This window comes from Nuphar pumila, chromosome 4 (assembly GCF_984573655.1).
Source record: "Nuphar pumila chromosome 4, dmNupPumi1.hap1.1, whole genome shotgun sequence".
In the NCBI taxonomy this organism is placed as follows: Eukaryota; Viridiplantae; Streptophyta; class Magnoliopsida; order Nymphaeales; family Nymphaeaceae; genus Nuphar; species Nuphar pumila.
Window position 1 is genome coordinate 139035529 of NC_143252.1, and position 11972 is coordinate 139047500.

The window sequence follows — 11972 nt, forward strand, 5'->3', positions numbered from 1 at the left end:
CACGTCACCTTGTATTGGGTGGGTGCAAGTTCAAAACCCAATGATACCTTGTATAACTGGTTGGGTCTGCCTTACCTCAGCTTTCCTATCAACAAAAAAAACTTTTTTTTGACAAAAAATAAAAATAAAAATAGAAGCACCAAAGTAACAAAAATTCTATCAGACTTTGTGCCCATTCTCCGCCATGTATCACACTTGATTATGATGTGAAAATGAAATGGAGTTGATCTCTTCAAACTTGAAGAAAGATTTCATCCCCCAATTGGGTGCATTATTGTAGGTGAAGGAACCGTTTGTGTTTTTGCTTATGGTAAGACAAAAGAGAGACCTCTTTCATCCTAAAAGGTGGCCCCCTAAATCAACAGGGACCCCTCACCCTTACTGGCCATCAATCTCCTCCTCTAATACTGAGTGTCCCTGCTGTCTTACCGGCATAGCTGTATACACTCCACCTAATAATCTAAAAAAAAAAAAAAGGCAGAGTAAGCATTTTTTATATTTATATAGAAAAACCGCCCACAGGCTCAGAGATCTATAGCCGCACTAGCTCTTGCTGCCATAAACCGCCCACAGGATCAGAGATCTAGCCACACTAGCTCTTGCTGCCATACTTACCGTGGCTGTCATGGCAGCATAAAACTCCATCGGCTTACCCCTTGCCCCAAGAGATTTTCTTTTCTTGTTTTTTTTTTTTCCTCTCTATTCTTGAATAAGGGTGTCCCTCCAAGCATCTACGTACCCATTCATATGGGCATAAGTAGGCAGTGTCATTTCCCTTTCATCATCCAACCAAATGTCCGTGCTCCTATAAATAAACCCTTTAGGCTCCATGTGGCAGAGGGATTGGAACTTGGGCTTTCAGCTTGGCACAGGACCCGGCTTACCACATGGGATACCACCTCGGTAGAGCTAATTTTTTTCAACTAGAGGAGAAGGTCTAATCTCTTCTGACCTCAATGGGTCAGCAATCGGCTGTAGGTACAATCTAGCTGGATTCTCACCATATAAGTTATATTAACACAACTAGTTTGTTACAAGCGTTTGTATACACAAACTTAGCAAAATCACTCTTTGTTTTTTTGTTGTCCAAACGACCCCATGGATGTGATCCCCATGTTTTTAGTAATAACCAATTTTTAAATCACCAGAATTCATGCCATTTGTGAGCAGTTTTTTCTGGCACTGCAAATTTTCCGGTTGTAAATGCTCAGATTTTTATCAACTCGAAAAACATGATCCAGGTATCAATTCCAACTAAATCGGTCATGCTTAACACATCCATGAGGCCAAATTGAGTATAAACAACTAGTATAGTGAGATTCCAACTAAATTGTACCCACAACCAACTGTATTATATATATATATATATATATATATATATATATATATATATATATATATATATATAGAGAGAGAGAGAGAGAGAGAGAGAGAGAGAGAGAGAGAGAGACGCTCGTATCATCAAACAGCTAAGGTGTCCAATGCAAATCAGATATTTTTTGCACCACGGATTGCACGGGCGATCAGCGGCCCAAAAAAATTTGTGCTGTTTACACATTTTAGTGGCGGTCAGGAACCAATAAAAGGTCTCTTTTTTGAAAAAAAATTGGTGTGCAGCACGAGGCCGCATGTCAATTCTCCCCTGATGCTCCTGGTGTCCGACGATAAGGTGTTTTGTGTGTGTGTATATATATATATTGAAAAACCTGTAAGTCTGAATGTTCAATTGTGGAATAGGGGGACGGGCATGCCCAAATGCGTCTGATTCCTTTTTTTGTGCTATGGACTTTTAGCGGTGGTCACGACCGCTGTTAAAGGTCTGGGCAAAAAATGATGCGTTTGATGCAAAAAAATGGCCGCTGATCCATGCAGGATCAGAGACACTTTGTGTGTTTGATGATACGAGTTTATATATATATAAAGAGAGAGAGAGAGAGTCACTAAAATATGAGAACTAGAAATATGGGCATTTTCAACATTGTTTTTCAAATCCAACCATGTCCATGTACTTGTCTTGGTGAATTTGCTAGGAATCAACCATTAGGTCACGTATTTTTTATGAAAAAGATTATTTTTTAATGCTTGAATATTTATCAAGATTATGAGCCATTGATTTTAAAGCCTTAAAAAAATCTCATTTATGCATCAAAATCGGACGATTCAAGAGCAAGTTCTTATAAAACCAAGCATGCAAATCATATTTGTATGGTTAGATTCAAGAGAAAAGAATAAAAAACCATAAAATTGCGGTTTACACCACATTAGCTCTCATATTCTAGGGATTATATATATATATATATATATATATATGAAGAGATCCTATTTTGGTTTTGAACCACCATACCATGGTGTGGTGTACACTCTTTTTTGTATAAATCCAAACACCAACTTCTTGGATTCAAGCATACACATCATATGATGAATTAAATCTTAGTGCTGAAAATAGTAACTAGATCATGCTAAATATGATCCAAAGGTTAGATTTTTCTTTTAGATACCAGAACTATATATTTATATAGTGTACCACCATAAGTTAAGGTCTGAAACTACAGTAGCACACACATGTAAGGCCTGCAAACAGAACGGATATGGTCAGATGTTCCATCCGAGTCCACTATCTTATTTCCGGATATAAATCCTTTAAACAAAAATCTGAACATGTGCATTCGGAATGAATTTGGATCTGTTCAATAGGATTTCTTTTGGATTCGGGTCAGATTCGAATCAGCATTTTAAGTCAGATCTAGAGCAGATGCGAATCAAATTCCGATCCTATTGCATTTTTTTCACATAAATAGCTTCTTTTTGTTGTGTTTTGGGATCCATTATTGCTGCATATATTTTGGATTCAAAGTCAACCTTACCTTCTCAGATCTGGATCCATATTCAGATCTGCTGCTTACATTTTGGATTCAAATTAGGATCTGACTAGCTGGCTCAAATCCAGCCCGTTTGCACTCACGAGCACGTGCACATACCTAATTTTTTAGAAGGAGAGAAGAGAGATTCAAGAAAGGGTTTTATGTTAAGGTTAAGAATATATATATATATATAGGATTTTATAATATGTATAAGGGTATAATAATAATTTTTTAATGGAGTTGGGCAGAGCAGGGCGAGGCGAGGCAGAGTAACACCAAGAGTAAGTTCATCCTCACCTCCTTACCCACACGGGTTTTGATTTTAACCTCCATTTCGAGTCTATTCCTTGTTTCATGTCCTCCATCTCTAGTCTAAGCTGGGTGAGGTGGGGTGGAGTCCCATTTTCCACCGGTCCATTGACATCCCTATTTCAATAGTGAGAATAAAAGCCACTCATCAATATTTGTATATCTTGGACTTTTATTTTGTTGGATAGTCCCCTCACTCCTCTCTATTCCCCCCCCCCCCCCTTCTCTCTTATAATCACTAGAAAATGATAACTGAAAATATGAGAACTAATGAGATTTTTTAAGTTTTCAAAATTAATGGCTCATAATCTTCATAAATATTCAAGCATTAAAAAGTGCATTTTTCATCAAAAATACATGATCCAATGGTAAATTCCTAGCAAATTTACCATGTCAAGCACATCCACAAGGTTGGATTTGCAAAAAAAGTGTTGGAAATGCCCATATTTCTAGTTCTCATGTTCTAGTGACTATATATATAGAGAGAGGCGCTGGGTGGGGGTGGGTGGACATATTAGGCCCCATTTCTCATTTTTCCTCATAAGGTTTAAGTGTTTTATGGTAGATCTAAAGCATTAGATGCGTTCAGCATGCTTGATTTAGTGGTAATCGAGTCTTGGATCATGTTTTTTTGATGAAAAAACATATTTTTATCAGCCGAGAAAAACTGGTGCCTTCATAGCTATTGATTTTGGATCACCGAAAAAACTTGTATCCTAGTTAGATTCCGGCGATCCAAAAGCCAGTTTTTCACTAAACAAAACCTATGGATCACATCTACGGTGTTAGACGTGAGAAAAAATAATTAAAGCTACTATTTTTTAATGGACCTAACGAGACCTAACGAAAACTCATATATATATATATATAGAGAGAGAGAGAGAGAGAGAGGGGCTGGAGAAGGGGTAACGTGACCCCCTCTCCCTCACTTTATAAAAGAAAAGAAAGAAAGAGGAAGAAAGGAAGGAAAGAGGAAAAGAGGGAAAGAGAGAGAAGGAGAAAGGAAGAGGAAGTGGAGGAGGAAGTCATTGAAGCTCCAGCCATATTCCACCATTTTTTTTTAGCTTCTCAGTTTCTCTCTTGTTTCGGATGAGAAAAAAAAAAGAACATGGATTTGATTTCCATGTGATATTTTTGAGAGAAGTCCATGAGAAAGGATTAGATCTAAATATCTACTCTAGGATCATGGTCTAGATCAATGTTTTTCTTCTCTTTTGAAATATGTATATATTTATGAATATATATATATATATATGCCAGTTTTTGTGTCGTAGAGCTATGAAACTGGACTGATCTGTCATGTATTTAACATGCACAGATCTTGTCCAAATCTTGTGTTCAATGTTTTGAAAATACTAAAATTTTTTACCAATATACATTAAGATTGGAGAAGTTGTCATCTGCATATGCACCTTGCTCACCATCAGGACACTCATCATACATTTGTACAGTGTTCCAAAATTCGATTTCCTTTGTTTATGTTCATACCTGATTTTTCCCCATATCACTCCATCATGGGTTTGCATCTGCATGAGAATCAAAGTTACCCACCGATATATATATATATATATATATATATATATATATATATATATATATATATATATATATATATATATATATAATTGTAATGATAGGGTGCTGCTGAAGTACCTACTCCCACCTAACACAAGTTTTAGATTTTCAAATTTCTTAAACTTTTTTTTGTTAATCAAACCCTCTACTTATGATCTATAAACATTATTTACTCGAAAACAAGTTTTCTATGATGTGCATGTATGTTTTTTAAGACCTTTAAAAGTCAAATGCTCACAATGTATCAAAACTTCATGACTTAAAATTTGTTATTTTATGTCAAAAAACCATGATCCAAAGCATGATTCCTATCAAATAAATTATGTTGAGTACATGTAGGTACTCCCAGAGCACTGTAGCATTATTCAAAAATAAAACAAGAAGAAAAACTTAGCACCTTTCGCATGGTCTATTACACTAGAAGTGCAAAGCGAGAACTGAGCATTTGAAAAAAAAATGCTTGGATGTAGGGATGCAAATGGGTCGGATCCAGGATGGACGTTTTACAATTTTTGGCTATTTCAAATCTGATTCTGATCCGAATCTCTATGTACTTTGTTCCGGATACGTAACCGTTTGCATCCTGACTTGGATGCCTAAATTATTAAAGTATTTAAGAAGCATTGAAGGAAGCAAATAAAAAGCAAAAATTAGAGAGTATAAATGACAAAAAAATAGTTAAAAAAAAGAACTTTTGTTCTACTGTTCTTCTAGTTAAAGCGACTTTTAAGTATTTTTATCTACTCTGTATATGTAATTATCAATTTTAAAAGTTCCTTAAAATTCATTAGATTAAAAAAATATAATTCTTTTAATAAGAGAAGGACATTTACGATTATCAAAAGGTTCGTTTTGATAATGGGAGAAGCAAGCTTTTTATTCTTCGGAAGCGAGCTTCTTGTAATGAAGCTTCATAAACATGAAAGAAGCGTGTGATTCAGGCTTCGAAACGAGTTTCCTGGGAAAGCGAGCTTCCGAAGTTTCTTGAAGCTTTAGACAACCATGAAAAATCACAAAACGCCAGCCGTTGCTGCAATAACCAAAAGTTCTGCCAGAGTTTTCTAACTATCCGATAAAGTATGGCGTATTCTGTAATTTCCTCAAAAAATAAAGAAAAAAGAAAAGAAAAAGCACAGGTTACCGTTGGCTCCACTGACACCAAATTCCCCCGCCACTTTTTCTTTTTTCCTTTTCCCTCCAATATCTCTCTCTTTCTCCCTCTCTCTCTCTCTGAGCAACCATGGGCGAGCCCACCCTCCTCGACGCCGGCCTGGTGCTGCTGCTGCTCCTCCTTGTGCTGCCTTCTGCCTCGGCTAAGTCCACCATTGAGCCATGCATAGGCTCGGACGCCTGCGACGCCATGGTGGGCTACACCCTCCCCACAGACCTCAAGGTCTCGGAGGTCGCCACCCTCTTCCAGGTCGACCCTGTCGCCCTCCTCACCGCCAACGCCTACGACCCCTCCTCCTATCCCGACGCTGAGAGTCGCATCCTCCCTGCCCGCCTCTTCCTGAAGGTGCCCCTCCCTTGCTCTTGCGTCGACGGCATCCGCAAGGTCGCCTCCGTCACCTACCGCGCCCGCGCCTCTGACACCCTCGCCTCCATCTCTTCCTCCGTCTACTCCTCTCTCATAACCGCCGATCAGATACGCGATGCCAATGGCATCGCCGACCCCGACCTCATCGTCCTCGGCCAGCCCCTCAGGATCCCCCTTCCTTGCGCCTGCTTCAACCACTCCGACAATGGCCTCCCCGCCGTTTACCTCTCCTACGTCGTCCGGGCATCGGACACGCTAGCCGCGATCGCCGCGAGGTACAGCACCACGCTGTCAGACCTCATGGACATCAATGCCATGGGCACCCCTGCAGTCAAGGCCGGCGACATCCTTAGCATCCCCTTGGCAGGTTGGTGCTCTTCTAAACCGTACAATTCTACGCCTTCTTCTTCGTCTTGGAAATATTAATCATATTCTCTTACAACTTCATGGAAAGCAGAGTTTGGTTTTTGAGGGTGGTAGTGAAAAAATTGACAGATAAGTCACTTTTATAGCACAGTACATGAGATTTTCACTTCACACGGCTCATTGAAGGAATTAGTTGATCTTTTTTTTTCAACAATTTTCACCCTTCTTTCACTCATCCCGAAGGGTAACTAGGATCACTTCAGTTACATTTTATGCTTCAATTGAACACTCGCTTTTTATTATGATCAACTGGGAAAATTATTCTGTTCACCAATGTGTATCAAGTTTTGCTTTTGCTTTTGTGTTTTTTTTTTAGGTTTGTACTATCTTATGAGGAGCAAAATTTAGCTTTCTTTGCTTACTGTGTTGAGAAAAAATTTGGGGGTCTTTGATTGAGTGCAGCTTGTGTTTCCGGATTTTCGAGGTTCGCTTTGGATGCCGGATTGATCGTTGCCAATGGGAGCTATGCCATTACTGCAAGCCATTGCGTTCAATGCAGTTGTGGACCTGTGAATATGAAGTACCCTTCCTCCTCCTTTTGCTTTCTTTTTTTTTCTTTTTAACATGCTTTGCTTAATGTTCAAGTCATGAAGGTTCTGCTGGTTCAGTGTTATCCAAAGTTACATTTGTTTATCCCGCTTTATCCAAAGTTGCATGTGTTTATCCCGCTTTATTTGTTTGTTGAATTAAGATGTACTTGGTATTGAGATTGTAGCATGAGACAAATTAAGAAAGGAGATATGCCCCACTTCTTTCCTTCAATTTATACTGTTTCTTGGTTAAAAGAATTTGGTGTTGTCTTAATAGTAGGAAAATAACCCCTCTTTTTTTCTCTGTAACCTATTATTGTTTGCCTCACTTTGAACACTTTTTAGGCCCTGTATTGCTGTGATTCAAAAGGCATTTCTTCCCTTGTTTTAGACCTTTGGTTGAAATGGTGGTGCATAACTTCCCTGGATTTAAATTGTCATTCAGGGTATATCTGGATTTGTCCACTTATCCAGAAAAGGAGATAAGCTGAGATATTAAATTTGAAACACAGGGTAGTTACCCAGCCCTTTTGTTTTTAGATAATTGGGCAGATCCAAAGTCCAATGCACGTTGTTGTATGACTTTCTAATCTTTTTTACTTTATGCTCATCAACTGAGCGTTGGATAATTTCATCTTCTTGACCAATGCAGTCTCTATTGCACACCAGCCTCACTGGCGGTTTCATGCGCAAGTATGCAATGTAGGAGGAGCAACCTCACCATTGGCAATGTTTCTGCGCGGCCGACGAGTGCAGGTTGCAATGTTACCTCCTGTGCTTTTGGAGGTTTTGTCAATGGCACCATTCTAACTATGTGAGTTGATCCTTCTCCCCCCATTCTGCTGATTACCATCCATTTATATAACTGTCGGTTGATTTCTTTTGTTTGTGTTTTTTTCAACTTAGCTTGTCAACATCTCTTCAGCCTCGGTGCCCAGGTAAAATGTACCTTCAATGACTCTGAATTTGAAGTTTCTTCTCAACTATTGCTTGTTTTAAACTCTCAAATTTTGAAATTTTATGTTGATTTAGGATTATAAACTTATAACTTGCTTGGCCATCTTTTAGGCATGCATTTGTTTCCACCTCTCTTGGACCCGCCTTCAGTATTACCTATATCTGCATTAGCACCATCTTCATCACCACCATCACAGGCAGGTGATGCTACTTTTACACCAAGGCCATCATCAGCTTCAGGGACTGGATCACTTCCAGAGGAAGCTCCAGCAGTTGGTCCATCTGGAAGTAATTCTGATTCTTCATCATCACCATCTTCCACTTGCTGTTTTTCTACTATCCTGTTTTTGTGTATTTTGCTAAAGTTTATTATCTAAATCTACGAGTGCAGATTTGGCTGATGTTGTGTTGAGAATAGAGAATGTAAGATTTGTTGTAGGCACTTGGTTACTTTCTTTTGTAGCCAGTTGCTGTTGTGCATTCAGCATTGTATTCTTTAAATTTCATGAATATTGATTTTGTAGTGATGCCAGATAAAGTAAGAGGAGAGAGTCGTGGCTCCCTTGTTTGTTTGGCAAAGCTAAGACACCATACGTCCATACCCATTCATCAACAAAACCATAGAGCATGACATAAGAGTCTTATGGAACTTAGTTTCAGACGAAGATCCCCAGTTAGTGATGGTCTTCATGGAAGCTAATGATCACAGATTGTATAGCGATAGGGTAGTCCCACATTTTATATACCACTGACCACCCCACCCCGGCATGGTCTAACATCAAAGCATTTGTGCATTCTGATCTCTATGATCATGAGACCAATTAAGGTGATAATAACCTACAATGAGAATTTAAATTTAACTCATGAGTCATTAACAAATAACAACCCAAACAAAATTTTTATAATGTAGAAAGGAAAAATAGCTCTAACAATGTTGGTGCAAACCAAAGTTGCCAAACAAGAAAGCAGAAGCGGGAAACGATATGAAAAGCGAAAGCGAGAAGCAAGGCATTTTAAAATTTATAGGAAGCGGGAAGCGAAGTATCAATTTAAAAGCAAAATAGGAATAAAAAAATGAAGCAATATGGTAATTGAATAGGAATCGAACAAGAAGCAAATAAAAACTAAAATAAAATTGATTATTCTTGTATTTCATGATTTTTCAGTAAAAGAGTTCATTTTTTGTTAAAATCTAACAATGATGGTTACCAAATTTAGAGCAAGTACATGGGAAGTGAGTGGAAGCGTGAGAGAAAATACATGAAAAACATTTAAAAATATATGAGAAAAACATATAGGAAGTATAGACTATTCATGTGAGAAGCATAGAAGAAGCCTGGGGGAATGAAGTTTCGAAAGCAAGGAGTATCGTGCTTCCGAAGCGAGTTTTCGAGAAGCACGCTTCCTACCTACCTAAGAAGCTTCTGGTAACTCTGGTGCAGACCATGCCATGTTAGATGGATGCGGATGTCCACACTTTTCCATAGAATGAACCTGAGTACAGGCTTTAACAATGGATAGAAGGGCCAAAGATAAATTTTCAAGATCAACATTTGTCACCTAAAATTGTGCAGCTATTCTCCAACGAGGCCTCAACTCCATTAAGAAATTTGTATCCACATGTTCCCTTCATTTCTATTGTCAGCAAACATGTCTATGTTTCCTTCAAACCAAAGAACGCCAAATCACTTTTAGACCTAGATCTGAATAACAAAAGAACCTAGTTCAAAGCAAAACATCACTTTTCATATGGTAACAAATCTCATAAATGGATTATATTGATCAAAGTTCAATGTGCACTCACATGCTGGAAGATTGGAAATATCTGCAAAAACTGCACATGGCACACCCAAATTTGTGAGTGCTTCTCTAGTGATTTCACAAGGGAAATACATATGCATGTTTGCAGATTGAGCTGCCCTAGTATCCACCATATGTGCAGTGAAATCTGCCTGTGATATATCACCGTTTACTGGGAATGGGTCAAGTGACACACGTGTAAGCCAGCAGAATCGGTTATCTTGAAGCACAAAAGTACCCTAAAAGAAAAAAGGAAAAAGCTCATCTCAAAGGCCATCATCCTTCAGAACTGCTAAAAACTCCATTTGTTCCAAATATACTTTAGAAATACCTTATGATTAGTCTTCAGGTTGTCAATTTGTTTCTTGAAGAGCTCGTTTCAGAAATCCTTGCAAATGAACTTGATTGCCTCCACATGGTCCCCAAATCAAGGTCGGTCCATTGTATACCTGTCAAAGGAAAAAAAATCACAACATAAGATGCTAGAAAAATAAAGTTTGAAGCTCATTGTTCCCATGGTTCGTACATGATTAATTTCCTCATCATCTACTTTCAAATGCATCATTTTTATACTTTCTAGCTACATGACTACAAGAATATCCTCTCAAAATAAGTGGAATATCCTCTCAAAAAAGAAGGGGAATATTTTCAAAAGCCCAATGAACTTACCCTACAACACATATGCAGTAAATATTTTAAAAAACATTTGCTTACATAGCATCAACTTTGTTACACTGAATCTTTTCAGTATAAGTAGCATCTCTCTTGAGAAGGCATGGTCTAGTGACTCAATAACTAAGATAAACCAGAGTTAGAGGATCTCTTCTAACGAAAAGTCTATGATTCTACTCTTCTCAAGGAGACAAAGACTTGAGAAAATTTTTGTTTCAGGTGTCTTGGTTATGAATCAAATAAATTTTCACCAATACTGATCAAGATTCACCTACTGAATTCAAAGTGGTACAATTTAGAAACCAACGCCCTCCTTTCCCCTGGACCCCTCTGTGGGATCCGCCTTCCATCTCAACTTAGAAGTAAGCATCATACATCAAAGCTGAACTGATTAGATCTTTGTATAAATGTAGAATAATTTACATAAACAACAGTGAGCATCTGCCATTGGTTAGGTGTTGGGGCAAGCCAAAGAGACATTTCAATAAGAAGGTGACAACAACATGCAGATCGAACCTAAGGGATTGATTGAAGCAAAAAATCACACCATGACATCATCATCATCTTCAATAATTAGAAACCATTGTGGAGGCAGTTAGAAAACAATTCATCACTTGAATACGAGAAAAACATCAACATAGTTGCAGTGCAACAAATCAACATAATCAAAATGATTAACCATGAGGAGGATAGTCACCGCAAGGCATCCATAAACCATGAAAAAGGCCTAAAGCTCATAATCAACAAAATGCTTCTGATGGGAACCAGATGATGATGCTGACACATATATTTGTTTCTAATGAAGCTGAGAATATGCTTTGGAAAAAGCACAACAATACTCAAAGCGTCCAGTAGTAATTCTGCTCCACCAAAGAAACCGTTACATGATCCATATGAGACATTTTTTTAAAATAGTCCTTTTAGGACTGGAATTGAAGGCAAAGATCTCATACCTTGCTGAAATGTTATTCCATCAATGCTATTAGTAATCACTTATAGGATGAATTCAACAGTTAGAAGAGAATCCATTGGGTCTTCCAGTACTAGAAAAAGCAGATCCCTGGATGATGGCATTCCCCATAAGAAGTTGGTTGCCTTCACGATCGCCGACCTTTACTCATGTTGGTTTTCTTACTAAGGTCCACATGAATAATACATGAATGCTTAGTAGCAAAGAAGAGATACTCATTTTTCTTGCAACTAATGTTGAATACACAATCACCTATGGCAATTCAAGACTCTATCATGTTATTCAGATGGACGAAGGCGTCTGGTAAGAAGTAAATCATTCAATTGAACTTCATT

At 38.1% G+C, this 11972-nt stretch overlaps 1 protein-coding gene across 1 annotated transcript; it reads left to right on the forward strand.

The window, feature by feature from the left end:
• The first annotated feature begins 5812 nt into the window (after window positions 1–5812).
• LOC149841275 (lysM domain-containing GPI-anchored protein 1-like) lies at window positions 5813–8056 on the forward strand. Its single transcript, XM_090005232.1, has 3 exons — window positions 5813–6649; window positions 7111–7228; window positions 7891–8056. The coding sequence occupies exons 1-3, from the start codon at window positions 5986–5988 to the stop codon at window positions 8054–8056; spliced, it is 948 nt and encodes a 315-aa protein (XP_089861358.1). The 5' UTR covers window positions 5813–5985.
• Window positions 8057–11972: the final 3916 nt, after the last annotated feature.